The 25,431-nt window shown below is 55.4% G+C and overlaps 1 protein-coding gene and 1 long non-coding RNA gene across 5 annotated transcripts; one reads left to right on the forward strand and one right to left on the reverse strand.

The window, feature by feature from the left end:
* Positions 1 to 10,087: 10,087 nt before the first annotated feature.
* On the forward strand, positions 10,088 to 15,977 carry LOC120403020. Of its 3 annotated transcripts, none has more exons than XR_005597426.1 (4): positions 10,088 to 10,115; positions 13,004 to 13,095; positions 13,880 to 13,952; positions 15,726 to 15,977. It is a non-coding gene; the product is annotated as an uncharacterized LOC120403020 (long non-coding RNA). The 3 variants fall into 3 exon arrangements; XR_005597425.1 differs by lacking the exon at positions 10,088 to 10,115 and adding an exon at positions 10,189 to 10,242; XR_005597427.1 differs by lacking the exon at positions 10,088 to 10,115 and adding an exon at positions 10,241 to 10,353.
* Positions 14,912 to 23,516, reverse strand: LOC120403019 (acyl-coenzyme A amino acid N-acyltransferase 2-like). 2 transcript variants are annotated; one of them, XM_039533669.1, is made up of 4 exons: positions 23,372 to 23,516; positions 18,363 to 18,863; positions 16,390 to 16,592; positions 14,912 to 15,842 (listed from the first exon to the last, which is right to left on the reverse strand). In XM_039533669.1, the coding sequence occupies exons 2-4, from the start codon at positions 18,820 to 18,822 to the stop codon at positions 15,252 to 15,254; spliced, it is 1,254 nt and encodes a 417-aa protein (XP_039389603.1). In that variant the 5' UTR covers positions 18,823 to 18,863; positions 23,372 to 23,516; the 3' UTR covers positions 14,912 to 15,251. The 2 variants fall into 2 exon arrangements, with proteins under 2 accessions (XP_039389603.1, XP_039389604.1); XM_039533670.1 differs by lacking the exon at positions 23,372 to 23,516 and adding an exon at positions 21,309 to 21,379.
* Between the last annotated feature and the right edge of the window lie 1,915 nt (positions 23,517 to 25,431).

The raw sequence follows: 25,431 nt of genomic DNA on the forward strand, positions 1-25,431 counted from the left end.
GTTGAGCTTGTTTCTGTACCCTGCGTCCAGTCCTTTAGTCTCTGTGAATCAGAATATCAGGGTTGGAAGGGACCTCAGGAGGTATCTAGTCCAGCCCCCTGCTCAAAGCAGGACCAATCACCAGCTAAATCATCCCGGCCAGGGCAATGCTTTGCAAAGCTGGGAAGACGAAGCCACTGCTTATTTGTTCATGATTTAAAGTGCTGTGAACACACAGGGCCCAGTTCACCCTGACAGCAGTAGAGTTACTCCAGGGATGCCTTTGGTGCCACAGAAGCACTGCCTATTAATGCACATCTAGATGATGGGAAACTCAGGAGAACAGAGCTCGGAGGCTCAAAGCCAACTCAGTCCTTTGCTGTGTTAATTTGGCTTGCTTCATTCAACCCTGTCTCTGCAAGCCAGGTTTGGTGCATGGCTGAGGGCTCAGGAAGCAGGCATCTGTCACCTGTTACTAGGCAGATTGGCAGCCCAGAGATTGCAAGCGATTATTAAAAGCCATCAGTGACTGCTGGGCACGTCTGCTCATTATTAAAAGCTCTGGGCTTCCTGTAAATGGGTTGATTTGTAAGCAGTGGCGGATTTAGAGTTAGTGGGGCCCCTCTTGGGACCCAGCCAAGAAAAAGAATACTCTCTTGTCTCCCCCCGCCCCTGTTTTTCATTCTTTTTCTCTTCATCCTCCTCCTATAAGTAATAGGAAGTAAAATGTAAAAAAGCGTTGGGGTGCAGGGTCTGGCCAGGACTTAGGGTGTGGGAGGGGTCTCAGGGCTGGGGAAGGGGTTGGGGTGTAGAGTGCTTACCTGGGGCAGCTCCCATTTGGCGCGAGGGGTGTAGGTGGCGATGTGAGGGGGTGCAGGAGTTAGGGCAGGGGGTTGGGGGTGTGGGCTGGGATCATGGAGGTGCCTCCAGCCCCCTGCTCCACCCCAGCCCCCTGCCTTGAGCGGCTCACGGCAAGGAGCCAGGGGGGGGTATGTATAAGGGGAGTGTGGGGGCCCCGCCTTTGCTTCACCCTGCCCCAATTCCACCCCTTCCCCAAGTCCCCACCTCCTACCCCGAGTGTGCTTCAGCCCTGCTCCTACCCCTCCCTCCCTGAGCGCTGGCAAACAGCTGTTTGGCAGCAGCAGAAGTGCTGGGAGGGAGAGGGAGGGGCGGGAATGTGGCACACTCGGGGGAAGAGGCAGGGGACGGGGGAGCTTGGCTGTCAGTGGGTGCAGAACCTGCAGCATGAGCCCCAGGAGCCAGCAGGACCAAGCTTCTGCCCCCACAGCTGCCCAACCCTGGGGACCCCCGTCATTGGAGGGCCCCGTGCCAGGGCACCCTGTGTTTTACTGTAAATCCACCTCTGTTCATAAGAACTGGAGTATTGTGTCCAGTTTTGGGCCCCCACTACAGAAAGGATGTGGACAAATTGGAAAGAGTCTTCAGTGGAGGGCAACAAAAATGATCAGGGGCTTGGGGCACATGACTTATGAGGAGAGGCTGAGGGAACTGGGCTTATTGAGTCTGCAGAAGCGAAGAGTGAGGGGGCATCTGATAGCAGCCTTCAACTATCTGAAGGGGAGTTCCAAAGAGGATGGATCTAGGTTGGGGTGGGCAAACTTTTTGGCCCGAGGGCCACATCTGGGTGGGGAAATTGTATGCAGGGCCATTAATGTAGGGCTGGGGCAGGGGGTTGGGGTGTGGGAGAGTGTGTGCTGTGGGAGGGGGTGCAGGAAGGGGCTCAGGACAGGGTGTTGGGGTACAGGAAGGATGCAGTGTGTGGCAGGGGGCTCAAGTCAGGGGGTTGGGGGCTCAGGGCAGGGGGTTGGGGTACAGGAGGGGCACAAGGTGCAGCAGGGGGCTCAGGGAAGGGGGTTGGGGGGTGGGCTCCGGCCCGGCACTGTTTACCTCGAGCAGCTCCAGGGTGGCTGCGGTGTGCAGTGGGGCTAAGGCAGGCTCCCTGCCTGCCCTGGCCCCGCACCACACCAGGAAGTGGCCAGCATGTCCAGCAGTGGCTCCTGGGAATGGGGTGGGGAAGGCAGCTCCACTGCGTGCTGCCCTAGCCTCTGGGTACCACCCCTGAAGCTCCCATTGGCCGTGGTTCCCTGTTCCTGGCCAATGGGAGCTGCGGGGGGCAGTGCCTGCAGGTGAGGGCAGCACTCAGAACCCTCTTCCCCCCCACCCAGGGGCCACAGGGACGTGGTGCCGCCCGCTTCTGGGAGCGGCACAGTGCCAGGGCATGCACGGAGCCGGCCTTAGCCCCGCTGTGCCATAAGGCTTCCAATCCCGCAGGCCATAGTTAGCCCTCCCCTGAGCTCAGCTGTTCTCAGTGGTGGCAGATGACAGAACAAAGAGTCTCAGGTTGCAGTGGGGAGGTCTAGGTTGGGATGATTTAGTGGGGTTGTTCCTGCTTTGAGCAGGGGTGTGGACTAGATCAGTGGTTTTCAAACTTTTTTCCTGGGGACCCAGTTGAAGAAAATCGTTGATACCCATGGCCCAGTGGAGCTGGGGATGAGGGGTTTGGGGTGTGGGAGAGGCTCAGGGTTGGGGAAGAGGGTTGGGGTGCGGGGGTGAGGGCTGCAGGGTGGGGCCAGGATGAGGGGTTCAGGATGTGGGAGGGGGTCAAGGATCTGGGGTGGGGCTCAGGATGAGGGCTTTGGGGTACAAGAAGGGGTTCTGGGTTTGTGGGGGTCTCAGGGCTGGGGCAGAGGATTGGGGCACGGACTAACCTCTGGCGGCTCCCGGTCAGTGGCACAGCCTTCCTGCCTGTCCTGGCACTGTGGACTGTGCTGTGTCCCGGAAGTGGCCAGCAGCAGGTCTGGGTCCTAGCTGGAGATGCACAAGTGGGAACCAACCAATGGGAATGCGGAGCTGGTGCTCGGGGCAGGGACAGCACACGGAGCCCTGTGGTCCCTCTGCTTGGAAGCTGGACCTGCTGCTGGCCACTTCCGGGGCAAAGCGAGGTGTTGGAGCAGGTAGGCACTAGCCTGCCTTAGCCTGCCAGCACCGTCGATGGGACTTTTAACATCCCGGTCAGCAATGCTGACCAGAGCCGCTGGGTCACTGAGCAACTGAGTGCTGACCAGTGTCTTACATGCTGTGACCAAAACTTTGAAAAACACTGGACTCTTCCAACTAATCTTCTATGATCTTAGGATGCTGACAAAAGCCTGTCTCGAGGGTGGGGAGGGAAGGAGTCCAGCATTATCTGAGACCTGCCTATGGCTCCAGTTTGGGGTTTCCCCCATAACATAAGTGCTTATAGGAAACAAAATAGAAGTCCATTGGCAGAGCTGTGAGAGGCCCAGGACTAGAAGCGTAGTGTAGGACTCAGATTCTTCATCAAGGCTTTGTGAGGGACCAGGACTTGCATAGAAAGGGGCATTACAGGGTGGAATTGAGGGGTATCAACAGTGCTTGGGGAGGGAGGCAGGAATGGAATAGCAGAGGGCTGTGGGTCAGGACTGAGGGCCATCAGCAGAACTGCCTCTGAGCATGGGGAACCCTGGGCTGGAATAGCGGGGGGCTGCATTTTGGGACTGAGGGACATCAGTAGAGCTGGTGGCTGGGAGAGCTCAGGGATGCTATAGCAGGTGGCTGAGAGTCAGGATTGAGTGGCATTGGCAGAGCTGTGGGGTGGGGAGCCCAGGGCTGGAATAGCAGGAGATTCTGTGGGTCTAGACACACCAAGGTCTCATCAGCAGAGCTGGCTGTGGAACACCAGGGCTGGAATAGCAGAGGGGCAGGGGTAGGGAGGTGGCTCAAGGCTGGATTTAGGGGCATTGAACATCTGGATAGAACAATTAGATTTAAGTTGTAACTGACAATTGGCCTGACTGCCAGCCTGTTGTTACTGAGGGAAAGCCTGCTGTGGGGGTCAGCGGGCTCTGGATCAGGCTCGAAGTCTGGAAAGTGGAAGTGCTGAGTTCCCGCTAATCTCTCGGCAGAACTGGGCATAGTCACTATACCTTTCCCTCCCCTCCCACCCCTCCAGTGACAAGCACCTCCCCCTGCCCGAGATAACCCTGCAGACACCCAAACCCTCACACATCCATTGCTTCCGATAACAGGCCACTCTGAGGCCTTGTCTTCGCCGCACAGGTCACCCAGGTGATCGGTGCAGATAAGGGGAAGGAGGGCAGTGGAACGCGCCTTTGTCTGGCGGAAGACGAGATAGCGTAGCCACTGAGTGCACCGCACGTGAGCGCGATGGTCAAGAGAGGGCAGAAGATGGGTCTCGTTGCGATGTCCTGTACAGCCAGCCGGAAAGTGCAACTGATGGCTGGGGCTGGGTGCGAGTCAATGACGGAAACAAGGGGAGCCGCGAATGCCCACGTCCTTGGTTTGGAGGGGGAAAGGCCCACTTCGCCCCTTTAGGCTCCCATCTTACCTGGCTGAGATGCTGGTTTCTCTGCTGCGTTCTCCCTGGTCTGTCCCTCCGTCTCCCCCCCGAACAGGTCCTAGGGCTGGAGCTGGTCAGGAATTTTTCGACCGAATGTTGTTTTCAATCAGTTGGCTGAAATGGAAACTTTTCACAGAAAAGTGTTGGATTCTCAGGCCCAGGGTGGAATTTCTGCTCAAAACCAGAGGTTCAGGTCCCCCAGCAGTGAAGCCATGGCAGTGTGGGCTGTACAAACCCGCCTAGGATCCTGGGTAATTACTCTCAGGGCTGCCGCAGCTTCACTGCGCTGGTACCTGAGCTGGCTAGAGCAAAGTGAGCTCAGGTATGTCTAGTCAAGCTGCAATCACACTCCATGAGCACAGTACAGAGGTACCCACACAGATTGGTACCCCTCCCCCACAATAGAAGCACACATCATCACAGGTGCTCACATGCACCGTCCCCCCTCCCTCCCAAGAGGCACATGCTCATCTCACACCCACCAGCAATAAAGATGCCCAAATTTCCCATTGTTAAAATCTGAGCTTCCCGGGACTTTACTTCAGAGGTGAAATCCCGGCCTCACTGCATTCCAGGGGATCCTTGCCATTGATTTCAATAGGGCCAGAATTTCACCCTAGGCCTTTTAATCACTCCATGTCTCTGAGCACAGACAATTTTGTGATCGCCTTGAAAAGCGTAAGTGACGAGTTTGCCAGGAACCTCAGGGAAACCCCATCTCCCCCAGGTTATATTGTTCCTGAGACGTAACTGCTCAAACAAAATGGGATGACATCACAAACCTGGAATGCAGACTTATTTTCTTTATCATAAAGGAATGTTCCCCTGCCCTTTACATCTTCCAAAGCCTTTATTTACAGTGTAAAGATATCCACTGGTAGCTAACAATTTTCAAAAGTCCCAGCTGCTGACAGTCATGTGTTCTCGTTAATGGAAAGCTCTGGTCTTCCTGCAAATACGCTGAACTATAAAGATCAGGTAGCTAATGAAGGGGAGAACAGGAGCAGCTAACAGGAGAGTTTTGTCAGGGAGTTTAGAGCAGGAATGGGAGAGCTAGATACACCTGATGAACATTCTCTAGACGTAGGCTGATAAACACCCCCACCCAGTGATGAGCTGCCAAAATATTGACAACCCGTTCCCTCTCCTCACCCCACGAGGGTGACCCCCCACCCCCACCCCCCGGGACTCCTGCCCCGCCCCCCCCGACCCCTGCCCGATCCACCCCCTTCCCTGTCCCTTACCTGCCCCCGGCCACCCCGCCAACCCCTCCTCTTATTCCTGCTAGCCCCAGGACCCCGCCCCATCCTACCACCCCTTCTCTTCCCGACTGCCCCTGGAACCCCTGCCCTGACTGCCTCCCACCGCCCCATCCAACCCCTGGTCCTTCCTGACTGCCCCGCCCAGGACCCTTGCCTCCATTCAATTCCCCTGTTCCCTGCCCTCTGACCACCCTCAATCCTGACCCTAATCCATCCCCCGCCCTCTATCCAACACCCTCTCCCTGCTCCCTGTCCCCCTTACCCTGCTGCCTGGAAATGGGGGCCGTGCCACCCAGAGTAGGGGCTGGGAGCCACGGGCGCTGGGCTGCAGTCAGGGTCCAGGTCGGCGTCTGGGTCCGGCGCGGAGCCTCACCGCCCGGCCGGAGTCGGGGTCCGGTGCGGAGTCGCGCTGCCCGCCCGGCCAGAGTCGGGCCGGGGTCAGGGTCAGAGCCGGGGGCCGGCCCGGAGCTGCGCCGCCTGGCCGGGGACGCGCAGCGCCTAGAGACCTCCTTGTGCCCCCCCCCCCCCAGCTTACCTGCAGGAAGCTGCTGCTTTCTTCTCAGCCCTCCCAGGCTTCCCACGCGAACAGCTGATTGGCGGGAAGCCTGGAGGGGGAGCCTTCAGAGAAGGAGGCAAAGCTGGAGCCAGGTGAGCTGGGACTGGGGGCAGGGAGCTGCTGGAACCTTTGTTAAATTTAAAAGCCCTTTACAACTGGTTCTAAAAGGGTTTCTAAATTTAACAACCGGTTCGTGCGAACCGGCTGCAGCTCACCACTGCCCCCACCCCCAAACCAAAACCCAACAAAAATGCAGGCAGAAGTCCAGTAGCAGAATGGGGACTATCCAGTTTATTAACATTGGGGTGGGGGGGGGTGGGGGGAGTGTCCTGGGCCAGCACCCACAGGGGGCAGGGAGGGAATGCCACCAAGCCCCTCTCTGCCTCCCAACTCTGCTCTGGCCCCAGCTCCCAGCCATGGCTCTGCTTCTGGCCCCACCTGCAGCCCTCAGCCCTGCTCCTGGCTCTCAACCACAGCTGGGGGAGGGGTTTGGCCACAGACGAGGGTAACGTTAAAAAGTTTGGAACCACTGCCATGGAATTTCTATGGATAGAGAGTCTATGTGTGACTAGTAAGAGCCTGTACTTGGTCTCTGAGGGCACTGAATGCCCATGTACGCCACCTGCCCCCCAGGCTGGTACCAGACATGCTGCATTCAGTGCTGGAACTCCAGAAACTCTGACTTGCTGTAGAGGAGCAGACTCACCCCTGTGACACTTCCTGCTGGTTGTCCTTGGGAATTAGCTCTTTTTCCAGCTCCAGAGCGCCCTCTGCCGGCCAGTGATCCACCTGTCCTCTGGCCCCTGTGTCCCTCCCAGGACCCAGTGCCCCTTTTACCTGGGGTGCTGCCCCTGGCAGTAACCCCTCAGTCTTAGGGTCTCCCCTCCCCGGGGAACCCCCACCCACTATTCCCACCTTGCCTCAGTATAAGGCTACTGCCAGTCATGGTCTAGCCCCATGCCCTGGGGCAGGCTGCAGTATCAGCCTATTCATCACTGGCAAGGAGGGTTTGGACCTGCTGCCTTGACCTACCCCTGGGCTGCCCTCTGCAACCCCCAGTACCTGTTAGCCCAATGCTAGGCCACAGCCTGGGGCTTTCCAGGCTGGAGCTCCCCAGCCCTGCTCCACTCAGGTACTTTACTCAGGTCCCTACAGCCAAGCCCATCTCCCTCTACAGTCAGATAGAGACTTCTTGGGCTTCTGGCTCAGCCTCTTATAGGGGCCAGTTGGGGCTGATTGGGGCATGGCCCCAGCTGAGCCTACTTTCCCCCAATCAGCCCAGGCTTTTAGAGCTGCAGCCTTCTGCAGGGCTGCTTTTAACCCTCTCAGGGCAGTAGTGGGGGTCCACCCCACTACACTTGCCTAAAACAACATTTAGGGTGAAAAATTACATTTCGTAACCTGTTTCTTGAGTGTATTAAGCTTAGTTTGTGTGTTTTGTTTGATTTGCTCAGTAATCTACTTTGTACGGTTTGCTATCCCTTATAATCACTTAAAATTTACCTTTTATAGTTATTAAACTTATTTCTTGTTTATAACATAACCCAGTTTGTGCAATTCATGTCTGGGGCAGGGGGCAAGAAGCTGTGCACATCTCTCTCCACATTGAGGGAGAGGGCAATTTTTATGAGCTTGTGCTGTGCAGATTTTTCTATATAGTGCAAGACAATATTATTTTAGGTTTACTCCCCAAAGGGGGTGTGCATGTGAGTGCTGGGTGAATCTCTGAGCTGAATCCTCTCACACAGAGCTGATTTCAGTCTGTGTCTGCAGCTGGGTGTGGCCTTACTGGTATGTGTGTTCTAGAGAAGGCTTGAGGGCCTGGCACAGCATAGACAGGGTGAGGAAGCCCAGGCTGGTGGAACGGGTGGGCTCAGTGAGACCCCAGCAAATCAGGTGGCATCCTGGATGGGGGCTCCAACACATCACAGGCTAATAGCCAGGATGGTCATGGCCGCAGCTTCTGACTGCCAGAATCTGGGAGTGGGTGACAGGGGATGGATCGCTTGATGATTGACTGTTCTGTTCATTTCCTCTGAAGCACCTGGCATTGGCCACTGTCAGAAGACAGGCTACTGGGCTAGAGGGACCATTGGTCTGACCCAGTATGGCCGTTCTTATGTTCTTATGGGGGATTTACAACAGGGGCAGGAGGTAATCTTGCCCCATCCAGGAATTTCCAGTGGCTCCACTTCTCATCCCAAACATAACAAGTGTTTATGTAAAACTCAAAATAGCACTGAATTCCCAGAGCCCTGAGAGGGCTCCAGAGCAGAAGAGCAGGGCTGGGCCTGCCCCGGATTGAAGTGAATTGCCCAAGCTGTATTGGGGTCCAGCACTGGGATAGCTGGGGGTGCATGGGGCAGCAATAAGACTGGGTGGCACAGCATGGCCTAGTGGATAGCACACTGGCTCAGGAGACCTGGTTTCTATTCCCAGCTCTGCTGCTGGCCTGCAGGTAATCCTGGGCAAATGACTCTGGCTCAGATTCTCAAACGTATTTAGGCACCAAATTCCCAATTGAGGTCTTCACCTCCCACAGCCTCCATTTCTTCATCTGTGCAATGAGAATAATGATGGTGGTGGCCTCCTTTGTAAAGTGCTTTGAGAACCACAGATGAAGAGCTCTAGGCAAGAGCTAGGGAATATCATTAAATGAGAACCAGGCTCTGCATCTGGAAGTCTACAGAACACATAGAGACATCCAGTGGCCAAATGACATATTGCTAGTAAACGTATCACTTCCCAGCTGCTGCTGCATTAGCTGGGGTGTGCAGTTGAATCGGACACAGAACATGCTTTACAGCTCAAGCCAACATCTTAAACACCTGCTGGAAATTGATGGGAAGCCAGCAGGGGTCACAGAGGTCATGTCAGGAGCTGACTACGGGAAACCCCTTTTGGGCCAGGAGCCAATAAAATGCATAAGCACATGCTTGATTAGAAGCATGAGTTGTGCCATTGAAATCGATGCTTATGGTTAAGTGTTTGCCGGGCTTGGGTCCTTGTTCAGAAAACAGCTGCCGTCTACACTAGCTTAAGGGTATGTCTATACTATCCGTCGGATTGGCGGGTAGTAATCAATCTATCGAGGATCAATTTATCACGTCTTGGCGATAAATCGATCCACAAATCGATGCCCATACTCCACCTCGGCAGGAGGAGTAAGCAGCATAAACGGGGGAGCCGCGGCAGTAGACTCGCTGCCATGAGGACAGCCATGTAAGTCGAACTAAGATACTTCGACTTCAGATACGTATCTTAGATTGATTCCTCTCCCCCCGAGTGTAGACCAGCTCTCAGTTTCAGAATGAGTGAAGGCTCACTTCGCAGCAGGGCCAGCTCCAGCTTTTCTGCTGCCGCAAGTGGCCAAAACAGAAAGAAAGAAAGAAAGAAAGAAAGAAAGAAAGAAAGAAAGACAAGCTGCAGTACTTAAGTGGCAGCTAAATCGCGCTGCTTCTTCAGCGGTATTTCGGCAGCGGGTCCTCCCTCTCTTCCTCTTTGGAGGCAATTCAGCGGCAGCTCAAAGAGGAAGAGAGGGAATGAGGGACCCGCCGTCAAATTGCCACCGAAGACCCGGACGTGCCACCCTGATACTGGATGGAGTGCCGCCCCTTTGAACTGGCTGCCCCAAGCACCTGCTTCCTACACCGGTGCCTGGAGCCGGCCCTGCTTCACAGTGACCCACTCTGCAGATGACATTGGACCAGAGAACACCAAGCAGCTCCCTGAATGTCAACCTCAGCTGAGATAAAAACTCCTTCCCCTGATATTTTAACGGGGTGACCGTGGCAACGAGATGGAAGGATTCTGGAACATTAAAAGAAGGGGTGCTATAGCAACAAAGGGGGGGCTGGGGCTGGGGCTGGGAGAGGGTGTGGCTACCAACCTGGAGTCCAAGAACATTGCAACAGGGGTAACCAAGTGGTCAGGGTCCAGAACATTACAAAAGGGGGCACTATGCCACCCTGTCTGAGCAGATCCAGGATGGCAGGGAAATGGCAGCTGGCTGGGAGGGCAGCATAGGAATTGGAGGGTGACAGGTGGGCTAGAGGCACGTGGTGAGGGGTTGGGAAGTTAGTAGAGACCGAGCAAGGGGAAAAGCAGGGAATCAGTTGCACTCCAGGCTCAGCATGGGGGAATTTAGAGTTCAGGTGGGTCTCATGGGTCTGATGACCGGTCACTCGGGGCTTCTTCTCAGAGGGACTTCCTGACTGACTGGAGAAGCTGGATTCAGAGCCAGAGATCTCTCACCCAGCAAACCCCCAGAGAGGACTTTTTCCTTAAGGAAAGCAGGAGTTGAGATCAACCATGTTTATTCCCATTATCTTGCCTAAGGTTTTAGTCTGACATGGGACGGGAGCAACATAGACTTTCTGGGACAGCCACCAGACTAGCCTAGACTGTATGCTAGAAGATAACAGTGTGTCAGTGGTTTTGTCAGGGGTCTTTGGCAAAGCCCAGCTCAGAGCTACACCAGCTTGGGATCTGATGGGCCCAGAAGTTTCCTCCAGGACCTCAGATCCCATGGGCCATGTTCAGAGCTCAATGGGATTAGCTGGGCTGCGAGCCATGTGAACTGGGATCAGCTCGTTCCCTGACTCTGCTGTCTTGCCCATAGCTTTGTCATTATGTGGGGAATTTCCACCTGCACTCTTGGGAAAGGCATTGCTAGTTATGCTTGTGCAGAATCCATCTCCCACATAGATTATATAAGAATAGCCATACTGGTCAGACCAATGGTCCATCTAGCCCAGTACCTTTTCTTTTTACAGTGGCCGGTGCCAGGTGCTAAGGAGGGAATGAACAGAACAGGCAATTTATTGAGTGATCCATCCCCTCAGGCCCACCGACAGCAATTCTGGTCCCCAGGGCAGAACAGTCAATGGGGCCCCGCTGGAGCCCAGCGAGCTGCTGCTGGCTGCTGTGCTGGGCATGCTCTTCTGGCATGGCCAGGGCTTCCACATGCCCGCCCGGCAGCCTTCACCACCACCGGTACCACCTAGGAGCATGGGCACCAACTTCCAGATTTCCCGGGGTGTGCTTGACCCCCCCCGCTCTGTCCTAGGCCCCTTCCCCCAATGCCCCACCCCCATCCCACCTCTTCCCACCCCTGTTCCACCCCCATCCCCTGAGGGTGCCCCATATATAACTGGTACCTCCCCACAGTGTGTGTGGGGGGGTGTCACGATCTAAAAGGCAGGCCATGTGTCTCCTCCCTGCCCAGCCCAGGGGCACCGTGCTCTCCCCGCCCCATGTTACCTATGTGTGTGTGGGGCACTTAGTCCTCCCACTGCGCCTACCCCAGCACATTCTGCCGCTCACCCTGGTGGGCCGGAGCCCTGGCAGGGAGCAAAAGGGAGCTCCTTAGAACCCCGTCCCCTCCCGGTTGCTGCTCTGCAGCCCTGCCCCGCAGCTGCCTAAGATTCCTTAGGCAGGGGAGGAGGCAGCCGAGCCCGGGCAGCAACTGGAAGTGACCTCCCCAGCCAGGCTCTCTCAGGCAGCTGCCGCGCAGGGCTGCAGAGGAGCGTCTCAGTGGCTGGAAGGGGCTGGTCCCGCCCCTTCCACTCCAGGCATCTGGGCCATAAGTCACCAGGCCCACCCCCACCCCACCTCTTCCCACCCCCACTCCTCTCCCTCCGCCCAGCGCCTTCTGCATGCCACCAAACAGCTGATGGTGGAGGGCGGGAGGTACTGGGAGAAGAGCGGGGACAAGCTGATCAGTGGGGCCGCTGCTGGTGGGAGGCTCAGGGTGGTGGAAAGGGGCCCGCCGGTGGGTGCTCAGCACCCACTTGGTGTCTATGCCTAGGAGCCCTGCAGCCCCGGGACCTTTTAAATCACCCAGACCCCTGGGCAATTGCCCCTTTTGCCCCCTCAGGCCCCCGCTGGCAGGCCTGCCTGGCATCCACTCAGAGTCTGGCAGTGAGAGGCTAGGAACACCCAGAGCATGGGGTTGCATCCCTGCCCATCCTGGCTAACAGCCATTGATGGACCTATCCTCTCTGAACTTTTCTAATTCTTTTTTGATCAGTTAGTTTTGGCCTTCACAACACCCCCTGCGAGGGGTTCCACACATTGACTGTGTGTTGTGTGAAATACTTCCTTTTGTTGGTTTTAAACCTGCTGCCTATTGATTGCATTGGGTGACCCTCCGGCTTGTGTCTTATGTGAAGGTGTAAATAAAACTTCATGGTTATTGCTTTGAACTCATGCTACCCTTCTCCCCAACATGGAGTGGGTGCAGTCATAGCACATAAGAACAGCCAGACTGGGTCAGACCAAAGGTCCATCTAGCCCAGTATCCTGTCTACAGACAGTGGCCAGTGACAGGTGCCCCAGAGGGAATGAACAGAACAGGTAATCATCAAGTGATCCATCCCCTCACCCATTCCCAGCTTCTGGCAAACAGAGGCTAAAGACACTATCCCTGCCTTTCCTGGCTAGTAGCCATTGATAGAACATAGTGCACTGTGTTTCAACAATTCATGGCTGGCATAGCAGGCCCTTGGGGATTGTACCAAACCAGCAGAATTTAAGAGCTGTTCTGAGATTGCTCCAAATTATGCCAGGGGTCAAATCTGCCCTTGGCAGCTCTGAGGGTCAGCAGAATGCAAAGTGGCTTAAAGCCAGCTTGCCCCACCCCTTCTCAGCAGTGTCATGCACAGCTCTGTGCCCCCGGAACTGGGTTAAATCCTGGGACTGTACAATCATCAGCCCAGATCCAAGGTCACATTTAAATGTTCATGGTACTGTAAGCTGGTCCCCTGACTTTTGCAGTTATAACTGAGTCAGGTTTCCTGCTAGGGCAAGAGAGGGAGATGAAATTGACCAGACACTGACAACCCACAGCCCTGAAGCTGATGAGCCTATTGTCATTTTGCAAAAGGACAGAAAAAGTAAGTAAGTCGATGTCATGTTGATGAATCAGTTAAATGCTTAAAAAACAATTCTGTCAGAAGAACTAACGTGCACGTAGCGAAGGATATTTGTTTGTGTGACTTTTCAGGTATGATTTTTTTCAACAGGATGATGCCCCTTTAACAAATGCTCCTTTCTAATCAGCCCCAAGGCTCATTAATTTGCTCCCCCCCAGCAGAAGAGCTCATCACTGTTGGAGCCTAATCCACCCCAGGGGCATGACTGGATGTGAGGAGTAATGTTAGGCTCTACTTAGCAAAGGGTGAAGTGACAACATGAATAGTCTGTGTCACCCTTCCATGGTGAAAGCCTGGGCTGGGGCCTTTAAAACACAAGGATTATTCCCCTAATCCTCCTCGATCAGTATCACGCCCAACCTGGAGCACAGTCTGCGTCTCGTGGATTTAGGTTGCAGCGAAAGTTACGGATATGAAGAAGCACAACAGAAAGGCTGCCCCTTTGTACAAGGGTATATGCCCCCCCGCAGCCTAGACATAGCCCATTATTCACTGAGTATGACACCCCCCCACCCCCTTCTGTGCTTGATTGTCTGAGGCTCCATCTCAGCTACAGCAAGGAATTCAAGCCATTCAGGCTCCTGCTCTTAGCTCCGCAGGGCCGGCGTTTAGCCGCAGGAGATGACCAAGACGATGGCCGTTCCCCAGGCTAGCGTGGCAGTTAATTCACACCCGTATGGATGAGATTGTTTTCTGTAAATTATCATGGCACAATGGGGCCATCTCACTTTAACGTCATTTTCAGTGAATCACCTTGGAAACCAAGCAGCCATGGATGTGCAGTAACCAAGCTTTTCTCTGGGAGCTAAGAGGAGAGGGTGAGGACATCAGAAGACCTAACGTAATATCTGGTGCAATGGCTGCAGTTTAATCTGCTTTGAACTTGTTATTACTAAGACTACGAAGACCTCTGTGACTTTAGCCCAATGTGGCTGGGAGCTGATGGGTCCCGCTGCCATCTGGAGTGGCGAGGAGCTGCAGGGTACTCCTGCCACCGAACGGGGCCCCATAGTTCTGAGGCAGTGGGGGTACCCTGCAACTTCCGGCTGCCGTGGGTGGTGGGGGAGACCCAGCTGGCAGGGGAAACCCAGCTGCTCCTGGCCACCGTGGGAGGCTGTGTCCCCGCAGCTACTGGCTGTCCCAGGTGGTGGTGGGGACCCTCGCAGCTCCCTGCAACACCCGCCTGCCACTGGGCACAGGGTACCCCGCAGCTCCTTGCCACCATGGGTGCAGGGGAGCTCCAAATGAATGGGGGGACAGACTCTGCAGCTCCTGGCTGGCCCCCACAGTTCTCAGCCTCTGGTGGCAGGGGACCACACAGCTCAGACCTGTGGAGGAGAGGGACCCTGGAGCTCTGAACCCCCATGGGTGATGGGGGCCCCCGGAGCTCCCAGCCAGGCCCCTGCAGCTGCGTAGGATAGTTGTGATGGATAGTTTTAGTAAAGGTCAAGGACCAGTCACAGGCTTCTGTGAATTTTTCTTTATTGCCTGTGACCGGTCTGTGATTTTTACTAAAAATACCTGTGAAAAAAGCTTAACCTTAGTTATAACCTAATGAGGGATACCTGTTCCCTTGTATCTAAGCTAATTATCTCCTGCGGATTCCCCTGTCTTAAATGCAGGGTGTCCCCAGCTCCCTTCAAAGCGGTGCCCTCCCCTACATAGCCTCTTTACCAGCTACATTCCAGTAGCACCTTCAGACTCTGAGCCAGGCTCCGTAAGCTGGGCACCGCTCACACGCACACTAAGAGCCGCTCATTCCATTGATGAGCTTGCTGTGTACGTACACAAGGCAGAAGCATTATCCCCATTTTACAGACAGGGAACAGAGGCCTAGAAAGATTCAGTGACCCACCCACGGTGTCAGCAGCAGAGCTGAGACTTGAGCCCTGGCCAGGTCTCCCAAATCCAGGGCAGTGCCTTAAGCAGCAGGCCAGCCTGCTTCCTTGTGTGGGCACTCCCCCTCTCCCCCTCCAGTGCTCTCCTGCAAGCGTCCCACAGATTCTTTCTATGTTCTCAGTATTTATTATGTCGATCAGGCTGTGGGGATGGGAGGAGCTCCCCCAGCCTGGCAGGAGGGGGTCCCGCTGCCGCGCCCCCCCCCACTCCCTTGGCTGTTACAGATTGCTGGTGAGTCCAAGACAGCGGTCAAGGAATTTCAGGATCTCCTGCCAGGAATGCTCCTGAGCTCTGGCATGGGGCTCTGGCTCACCCCCCCAGTGCACAGGTTTGGGGCTCCCCCGGATCAGCGAGATGCTGCACAGTGGGGACCCCGGCGGCTCGATCAGGTGCCCAGCCCCAGGGTAGGAGAGCAGGGTATAGTTCTTCTTCCCATGGCTCTTCATCCTCTCTATGGCCATCTCAGCAAACAGCTTGCTATTAAAATTGCGGTCAGCTTCTCCCACCACGAAGAGCACCTCCCCTTGGGCCTTCTCCACAGGGATGGCAGCAGCTGCGTGGGCTGGGTCCCGGGGGTCCTTGAAGACGTGGTAGTTGTCCAGGACCCCCATCTCTGTGATGAGCAGCCGCTCAGGGCAGTAGGGGATGTGCGGGATGTGGACCCCTTTGTAACGCAGTGGCGTGCCGTTCAGGAATCCTGTGCCATTGATCCAGACGGCGGCCACCACCTGCTCTAAGAAGGCAGCCATGGCCAGCGTGACCTCAGCCCCTTTGGACACCCCGATCACTCCGAGGCCTGGGCCTCTCACCTGAAAAACCCACAAAGAGCCACATTGGAATAATCATGCCAACAGCCTGGGAATCTTCAATTTGGCGCCAGCACAGGATGGGAGCAGGAGGAGCCTGCAGGGGGCGCTGTGACACAGAAGAAGATAGAGCCTGCACTAGCCAATCCCGCCCTACCCAGTAAGGGGCACTATGACCCTGGGGCAGGAACCTGCACTGCCCAGCCCTGTCCTCCCCATGGTGGCACTGTGACACCAGGGTGGGGCAGGAATCTGTACTGCCCAGCCCCATTCTCCCCAGCAGGGGGGGGGGCTGTGACACCATGGAGGGGAAGGAGCCTGCACTGCCCAGCCCCATCCTCCTTAGCAAGGGACAATGTGAACCCAGGGGAGGAGCATGCACTGCCCAGCCCCATCCTCCCCAGCAGGGGGGGCTGTGACACCAGGGATGGGTGGATCCCATGGGTGAGAGCCATTGCCAGGACCTGCTACATGTCTGATATCTAGGCTGGAGCCTGGAGCCCCTCATCCAGTGGCTATGAAGGGACCCTAGTGAAAGAGTGGGACATACCTTGGGGTGTTTCAAGAGGAGGTTGGCTGCTTCCTCGAAATACTCCAGGTCCATCTCCACCAGCACCCGCGGCAGGTCATCATAGCCAAAGAACGCCAGTGCCAGCACGGCGTAGCCCCGGCTGGCGAGCAGGCTGGCTCGGAACTCAATGAGCCCGCCGGCCCCGCCAAACATGTCGATCACCCCCGGAAAGGGACCCGGCCCTGCAGAGAACGCGGGAGAGAGGCATTGTGGGGAAAGGGAAAAACACTGCAGTTAGTTATGGGGACCCCAGGGCTAAGGGCTTAGCTTATTTTCCAAGGCAAATTAGGGCTCAAAAGAGGGGGAGGATCACAGGAACAGGAGTCTATTTCACTTGTGCAAAAGTCTGCCATTGAACTGGATATCAATGGAAGTTAGAGGCCTAAATACCTTTGTTGATCTGGGCCACTGCCTCTTAAGGAACTCCATATTCCTGTTGTTCATGTGTTGAAGCCAGCATCACAGGACTATTGCCTACTCTCACCATTTCATCCTGAGGTCTCGTGAGATTTGGGGATTTTCTTTAATGCTCCTGAGGATCTCAGCTTTCATTTTCTTTACAAAAAAAGTTTCTAGCTCCCATTGTTGGAGAAATGTTAAATGTGACCCATACACGCTCAGAAAGCAGATGGCCCAATAGAAAGAACCCTATAGTTATTATTTTTCAAATCTCAAGCTTTTTAAGCCAATCTGGTGATTTTTGAACACCTGGGGTTGGCAATACTGTACCTCTGTTTTTTCTGAGGGGCCAAGCAATTAGTTTGGAAGTTTTCATTGTATTTGAACCTCTGAGAATTGTCTCTGAAGAGAATTAACTTCTTGATGAGCCTTGAAGCTGTTATAAGTGGCGGGCGGGGGGGGAAGAGAATTCTTTTTTATAATTTTGATAGATAATACTGATGTTTATTTTTAAGCATTTTTTCTATTTTTATTTATTTAAATTTTCATCGTTGTGCAAAAATTATGGATTTTAAGCACATTTAAAAAATTTTATCAATCAAAATTTTCACTGTTATGGAAAATTATGGGGGGAGGAGGTCAGACAATAATTATTTAACAGCAGCAGATATTGAGATTCAAAATGTTAAAACTTTACAACCGTTAAAATACAAACTGTCAGCATGACATCAGAATATACAAAGTCACTATCCTTTAATCAAACTCTACAGTTCTCAGCCAGCATTTTTCTTACTTTGTTTATCAGAAAATTTGGATTATTATCGATGGAAATAATTTTCTGTCAGTTTGTATGTGTCTGGTGAAATCAATGTTTACTGACGTTTACCGATAAAAAGCTAAGTGCATTTATAAGCTCCACCTAAACTCAATCTTTGGTCCAGGGAAACCAACAGCCTGTGATCGCTGCAGGGTTGTGCAGCCGAACTAGCTGAGCTAAAAGCAACGATATACTCCCCCAACCAGGCCTGCGGAATGGATGGCCTCCAGATGAGCTTGGGGTCAAGGAGGCTGTTATAATGGGACCCCAGACATCTGCCTCAGCAACCGGGAAGGGCTTGTTATTCACTATGGCAGGGAATCAGTGTGATCTAGGAAGAGAACAGGGATGAGTCTGGCTTTATGCTGAATACAAATGTTGATGTGTCAGTGGGTGGCATTTCTGTGACACCATGGAGAGGAGGGAGCCTGCAGCTGTCCCACCCCACCCTCTCCAGCAGGGGGTGCTGTGACAGAGGGAAGGAGGACAAGCTGTTGGCCCTGTTGGGATACCGGGGAGGAGGACAGAGTCCGCAGTGAGCTTACCTGATGGTCATGTCCTATTGCAGGGAGACTGACCCTTTGGGGTGGGGAGTACAAGAGGATCTTGTGCATGGCAAACAGGGAAGACAAGCACGAGAGCGAGGTGGGAAGGGAATGCCAGGCTGGGCTGGAAAGGGAGGAGAACAGGGATAAGGGATGCAAGAGGCAGGGATGCGATGAGCCAGTTTCCTCACCAGGAGGCAGGAATAGGGCCCCCCGGACCCGGCCCTCCTTGATCGGGACACGCTCCACTCCGGGGCCCACATACCACCTCTCCACAGTGCAAGTGGCCAGGGGCACCACCTGGGATGAGGGAAGGAGATGGCAGGAGTCAAAGAGGTCGAGCTGGAAGCAAAAGGGGCTCATCACATCCCGTTTCACCAGCCTGTGGAAAAACTTCTCCGGCTTGAGGAACCAGAAGAGGCCCATGGGCCAGATGCCCACGTAGTCGCCCCCCGTGGCAGCTGCCTGCTCCACGTCCACCTCCCCAGCCTCGTCTGCTCGGTAGAAGGCTCGGGCCTGGAAGTTCACGCCCCTCTCGTCCGTCAGCGACAACTGCAGGGTCACCAGCTGGGTGGGCGCTAGGCCGGAGACGTGGATCCTAACCGACGTGTCGGCCAGCGATGACTCAGGGGTGACCCGGAGCTGGATCATGGCTGATGGGTGCTGGGCTTGGAACCTGGGAAAGGGGGAGTCTGGGGAGCAGAGAGGGGGGAGGGATATGGAGGAAAGGGAAATGGGGAGACAGACTGTTATCAATGGTAGAAGCTAGGAAATGTTTGTGGGGGGCAGGGAAAATACCAGCAGCACTAAGCTGTCCCTCCGCTGTGCCCTGGTTTCCCTGCCTGCTGGGGGCAGTGAAAATGGGGGGGCTGAGCTTGGGGCGGGGAACTGATCGCAAGACCAGAACCTCCCCTGCTGATGCTGGCAGGGAGTAGTTAGAGCCAGCACCCTCACACCCCTGCCCCTAGCTCCCTGGCCCCCCAAAATGCACAGGGTCTGACTTTCCAAGCCTGGTGGCGGCGCCATTAAAGGAGCTTTGAGTCCCGCACTCGTGTCAGCCTAAAAACTAGGCTCCCTGTCCCGCCATGAGTCCCTTCAATGTCCTCACCTCTTCCTCCAGCCCTGGGGCCCCTCGGCGCCCCCACCTCTCCCCCCAGGGGCCGGGCAGGTCCCCCAGAGCTCCCAGCTGTGCAGACGGCCAGCCAGGCCCTCTGTCATGTGACCCGCCCCTCACAGGATCCTGCAGTCGCCTCCCCACGCCAATGTGCGTGATCCTCCCCGCAGCCCGGCGCTGGGCTGTTCCCCGATCCTGAGTGACACGGGGCGAGGCTGGGCTATTTCCTGTCCCTCCAGTAGTGAGCGGGAGAGGCACAGTCCCCGTAACCCCCTGCCTCCACTCCGGCTTCAAACTCCTCTCTAGCTGCTCACCCTCCGTCATGGGTGGCAAGTTTGTAGAAATTTTGGTGGTGCCCAGAACCCGCCCCCCAACTCCGACCCCCCCAAACTCCCCCCCACCTGCCTAATGCTTTGGGAGGGGGCTCGTGGGGGGAGGTCTGGGGTGCAGATCCTGGGCTGGGGATTAGGGTGCAGGAGGGGTGCAAGATGCAAGCTTTGGGATGGAGTTTGGATGCTGGGTGCAGGCTCTGGGCTGGGGCAGGGGTGGGTGTGCAGGAGGGAGTGAAGGGTGCAGGCTTTGGGATGGAGTTTGGGGTTGGGAAGGGGTATGTGGGAAGGGGGAGGGGGTGCACCTTGTGGGGAGGGAGTTTGGTGATAGGAGGGAATACAGGGGTGAGGGCTGTGGGGTTGAGGGATTCATGATGCAGGAGGGGGCTCAGGGCTGGGGCAGAGGATTCGGGTGGGGGGGGATGAGGGCTCTGGCTGGTGCTGAGGTGTTCATGATGCAGGAGGGGGCTCAGGGCTGGGGCAGAGGATTAGAGTGCAAGGGGATGAGGGTTCTGGCTGGGGATGAGGGGTTCATCATGCATGGGGAGGCTCAGGGCTGGGGCAGAGGATTAGGGTGCAGGGGATGAGGGGTTCATGCTGCGCTGGGGCTCAGGGTTGGGGCTGAGGATTAGGGTGCAGGGGTGAGGGCTCTGTCTGGGGCTGAGGATTAGGGTGCAGGGGGATGAGGGGTTCATGCTGAGGGGGGGCTCAGGGCTGGGGCAGAGGATTAGGGTGCAGGGGGATGAGGGGTTCATGCTGCGCGGGGGGGCTCAGGGTTGGGGCTGAGGATTAGGGTGCGGGGGGATGAGGGGTTCATGCTGCATGAGGGGGGCTCAGGGTTGGGGCTGAGGATTAGGGTGCGGGGGGATGAGGGGTTCATGCTGCGTGAGGGGGGCTCAGGGCTGGGGCAGAGGATTAAGGTGCAAGGGGATGAGGGTTCTGGCTGGGGCTGGGGGATGAGGGGTTCATGATGCGGGGGCGCTCAGGGCTGGTGCTGAGGATTAGGGTGCGGGGGGATGAGGGCTCTGGCTGGGGCTGAGGGTTTGGTGCGTTGGAGAGGCTCAGGGCTAGGGCAGGGTAAGGGCAGCCTGCCTTGCCACTAGTGGAGGTCAGGCACTAGGACCCTGGGGCAGCAGACAGCAGTTCTGCCGGGAGCCGCTCTACTCCGGCAGCATGAGGAGGAGGCTCGCTCTGTTTTCTGTCAGGCAGGGACGCAGCACAGCACGGGGGGGGGGGGAAGACACGCAGGCGGGGGATGGGACCTGCTCCAGGCAGGGACACGGCAGGCCCGCGGGGGCCGGGGCCCGATCCAGGCAGGGCCAGGGGAGAGACCCAGCTCCAAATATTGCTGGAGCAGGGCACCCGGCCCTGAATATTCCTGGAGCCCGGGCACCGCACATGTATATAACCTGCCGCCCATGCCCTCCGTTGTGAAGCACTCTGAGATCCGCTGATGGGAAGCGCTGGATAAGAGCTACTAGGGATAGAGCAGGGGAGAGAATATCTCATATCTGTTACTGCAGGGTTACCTGCCCCTGAAGCATCAGGTGCTGGCCTGGCCCCCATCGGGCTACTGGGCTAGACGGACCCCCTTGCCTCTGATCCTTTCCAGGCTGGCAGTTCCTGTGGGCCCCCCCTCCCCAGGGTGAAATCGGACTTCTGGCACGGGGCCTGGAGAGCTGAATGCCGGTTACCTGCAGTCCTGAGGCCCCCTTGCTTCTGCCCAATGGCACTATGCTAATCCTGAACATAGTGCTGTGATGCAGTGGGGACTGTCTGCATGGGGGGATGGCAGGGCAGGGGATGACTTTAGGTGAGGGACAGGACCTGAGCCTGTAACCTGAGCCAGGAAGGGGGTTGGGGAAAGTCAACACCTTAGCCCGGGAAGCTGGACAAAGGAAGAGAGCCTGCTGAAGAGGTTTTTAGTTTCGGTTTTGGGCTGGCCGGGAAGAGGCAGGGAACCCCAAGTCTGGGGTCTAAGATCCTTGCCCCCAGAGGGACCTGACTGAGGGGTCCTGGTTGTACCTACAAGCCCTGTTTGGGACTGTGTTCCTGTTGTCTAATAAACCTTCTGTTTTACTGGCTGGCTGAGAGTCACGGTGAATCGCGAGAAATGGGGGTTGCAGGGCCCGGACTCCCCCACACTCCGTAACAAGTGCGTAACCCCGGCACAGGTGGATCTATCTTAGGTACTTCCATTGCTTCCATTGCTATAGTATCGGAGCACCTCACAGTCTTTGTTGTACCATTATCCCCATAATACAGATGGGGAAACTGAGGCACAGCGCAGCTACGTGCTGGATTCACAAAGAGACTTAGGTGTCCAAGTCCCGGATGCTTAGGGTGACCATATTTCCCAAAGGGAAAACAGGATAGTGCATGGGGCTGGCCTGAGCTCTCCCCCTTCCATGGGACTGGCTCAAGCCACTCACCTGAGGGCCCCCCCCCCACTGCTCATCCAAGCCCCCTCCCCATGTGGGGGCAGGCAGGGCTTGGGCAAGCAGCAACACATATCTTAGATAGGGTGACCATATTTCCCAAAGGCTGGGGTTGGTGTTGCTGCTTGCTTGAGCCCTGTCTGCCCCCAACCCGAGCCCTGGCTTCCTCCCATGTCTGGCATCGCCAGTCACCTGTCTCCGCCTCCCCCCCTGCACATTCCTCTGCACCTCATTTTTTGACAAAAGTGGGCAATTGTCTCGTTTGCTCTTGCCAACTGATCAAGCTTAAAAAAGGGACTGTCCAGCCAAATTGGGACATATGGTCACCTGCCCATCTAACCCTGTAGGAGCCTAAGCTCACTCAGCACCTACATTTTTGCAGTAAAGGTTTGTTGGGTGCCTCTGTTTCTGCCTTTGAACGTGCACACTGCAGCCTCCCGCTAGGTGTCCGGGTACCTAGGGCCCAGTGTGATTCATGAACTGGGGGAAGACAGATGCTCCTCCACCTGGACTGCCAGGCTGGAGCCGGTCCCTGAGCACCATGTGACTCTAGCCCTAAGTGATTTGCCCCAGGTCATACAGGGAGTCTATGGCAGAGCAGGGATAAAGGGTCTGTCTCTGCTTCACACTGGCACTTGTCAGGCCAGTACATTGGGACTGAATTGAGTCTGGATCTGGGCCTGCGCGGTCACTGACACAGCACCTCCATGTGTATCCAACCCAGGCTGATATCACCATCAGGGATCAAACCTGCCACCATTTCTACCAAAAGCCTTGTACACACCCCACCTGAGCCAAAGGACCAACTCTGTAGATTGTCACTAAGTAATCGGCTATCACAGCTGCTAAAGGAGACCCTATTCCCTGTGCTAAGCCAGCATGTCCCCCCCCACCCGTGACTCCCACCTTCCTCAGCTCTCTCTCCCTCATACCCACCCCCGCCACTTCCCCAGAGTCTGAACTCAGAAGACAGGGCAGTACATAGGTGCTGAAATTAGGGGTACTACTGCAGTCCATGGCTGGAAGTGGTTTCCATCATATACAGGTTTTAGTTTGGTTCAATGGCTCTCAGCACCCTCACTATACAAATTGTTTGGGCACCTCTGGGGCAGTAGGGAGGGAAATCTGCGGTGGGAGGTCCATGATCCCATCCAAATTCAGCCTGCTCCCTTCCCAGCCCAACTCAAGGGAATGGATGCTCCCCACTGCTTGAGAACTCCAGCCACCAGACAGCTCAGATACCGCTGTGATGGGCTCCAGAAGCTAGCCCCAGGTTAGAGCATTTCCTGAGCCCAGGAGGAAAATCAAGGTCTTTTTACCAGACAGGAAGGAATGGAGGTGAGCTCCTTGAGTCTGCTGGAAATCTCCAGGGCTCCCACTGAGATGGAGCAGTTTTCAGGGTTCCCCTCTGGTGTGTCTGCAATGGGCCAGAGTTGCAGGTGAGTGATCCAGGCGTTTGCTCTTCATCTGACCCCACAAACCTCTTGTTCTTGCTTTATATCTCCCCGCCCTCCTGGGATGCCCTTTGTGCTCAATAGTGGAGATAATCATTAACCCGGAGGGACAATCAAAGCTGGAGATACTTCCTTGACTCAGAGGGCACTGCAGCTGACTGAGGGGCCAATGAACCTCAAACTTGCCCCTGTTGGCCTCCTCCTATCCCATCCCTGTGTTACCCCCAGCTCTGCCAACACCCCTTAATCCCACCCTGTAGCCCCTGCTGCTGTCCCGGCCCTGGACTGCCCACACTCAGCACTACCAGTGCCCCTCAATCCTGACTCACAACTACCTGCTATCTTAATGTGGGTTTACCTCCCACCCCCCAATCCCCTGCTGCCCCTGGGCTTGGCCGTCAATGCCTCTCAAGCCCAACTCACAGCCCCTCAGTGCCCCCTGCCATTCCGTCTCATCCTTTCTCTCGCTGTTCAGGGCAGGCTCTGTCTCCCACTAGGTGCATATCCAGCACCCAGCATGTTGTGGTATTTAACGGCTACCCTTAACTAAAAAATAAAGATGAATTAGGCACCACATTTTCCAAGGTCTTAGGTGCTTACAATTGCAACCAGGCATTTAGTGGGATTGGCAAAAGCCGCTTGCCCCATCTAACCCCTTGAGCCCACCACAAAGGGGTTAGGCTGAGAGCAATCACACCTGTGCTCTGCAGCCAGACAGCTCCAGGGTGAAGTTCAAGGCCCTAACAGTGGAAGGATCTGGCTACTTCAGAGCCTGTTGCTTTCCCCCGCCTCAGCCTAGCCTGAAGTGTTTATAACCCAGCACTCCTCTATCTAATCTCTCTATCCATCCAGGTACTTTATACTGTGCTTATCTCCGTGGGATCTGAGCACCATAGGAAGGCAATAAAGTCTGGTTCACTGTTACAGGGCCCTGTCTGTCCTGGTTCCTAGGCTCATTAGTAGGCAAGAGTTTCCTTACTGAGGGAAAGCAAGGGCAGAGGAGAAGGTGCTGTGTTGCAAGGTAGTGTGGCCTAGCAGACAGAGCACAGCACTGGGCATCACTTGCAAGAAGCCTGGGGAACAAGCAGGGAGAACTAGAAGTCTTGGCACAGTCAAGGAATTATGATGTAATTGGAATAACAGAGACTTGGTGGGATAACTCACATGATTGGAGTACTGTCATGGATGGATATAAACTGTTCAGGAAGGATAGGCAGGGCAGAAAAGGTGGGGGAGTTGCGTTGCATGTAAGAGAGCAGTATGACTGCTCAGAGCTCCAGTATGAAACTGCAGAAAAACCTGAGAGTCTCTGAATTAAATTTAGAAGTATGAACAACAAGGGTGATGTCGTGGTGGAGTCTGCTACAGACCACCGGACCAGGGGGATGAGGTGGACGAGGCTTTCTTCCAGCAACTAACAGAAGTTGCTAGATCACAGGCCCTGGTTCTCATGGGTGACTTTAATCACCCCGATATCTGCTGGGAGAGCAATACAGCAGTGCACAGACAATCCAGGAAGTTTCTGGAAAGTGTAGGGGACAATTTCCTGGTGCAAGTGCTGGAGGAACCAACTAGGGGAAAAGCTCTTCTTGACCTGCTGCTCACAAACAGGGAAGAAATAGTAGAGGAAGCAATAGTGGATGGGAACCTGGGAGGCAGTGACCATGAGATGGTCGAGTTCAGGATCCTGACACAAGGAAGAAAGGAGAGCAGTAGAACAGAGACCCTGGACTTCAGAAAAGCAGACTTTGACTCCCTCAGGGAACTGATGGGCAAGGTCCCCTGGGAGACTAACATGACGGGGAAAGGAGTCGAGGAAAGCTGGCTGTATTTTAAAGAAACCTTATTGAGGTTGCAGGAACAAACCATCCCGATGTGTAGGAAGAAAAGTAAATATGGCAGGCGACCAGCTTGGTTCAACAGTG

Source organism: Mauremys reevesii, linkage group 4 (assembly GCF_016161935.1).
Source record: "Mauremys reevesii isolate NIE-2019 linkage group 4, ASM1616193v1, whole genome shotgun sequence".
In the NCBI taxonomy this organism is placed as follows: domain Eukaryota; kingdom Metazoa; phylum Chordata; order Testudines; family Geoemydidae; genus Mauremys; species Mauremys reevesii.

What these genes read in the sequence shown, in the direction of transcription:
- LOC120403019 (XM_039533669.1), bottom strand. Translation starts at nt 18,822, where the DNA reads ATGATCCAGCTCCGGGTCACCCCTGAGTCATCGCTGGCCGACACGTCG. An exon ending in GGCCCTATTCCTGCCTCCTG is followed by an intron (nt 16,593 to 18,362) that starts GTGAGGAAACTG and finishes CGTTCTCTGCAG; the next exon opens with GGCCGGGTCCCTTTCCGGGG. An exon ending in TCCTCTTGAAACACCCCAAG is followed by an intron (nt 15,843 to 16,389) that starts GTATGTCCCACT and finishes TGGGTTTTTCAG; the next exon opens with GTGAGAGGCCCAGGCCTCGG.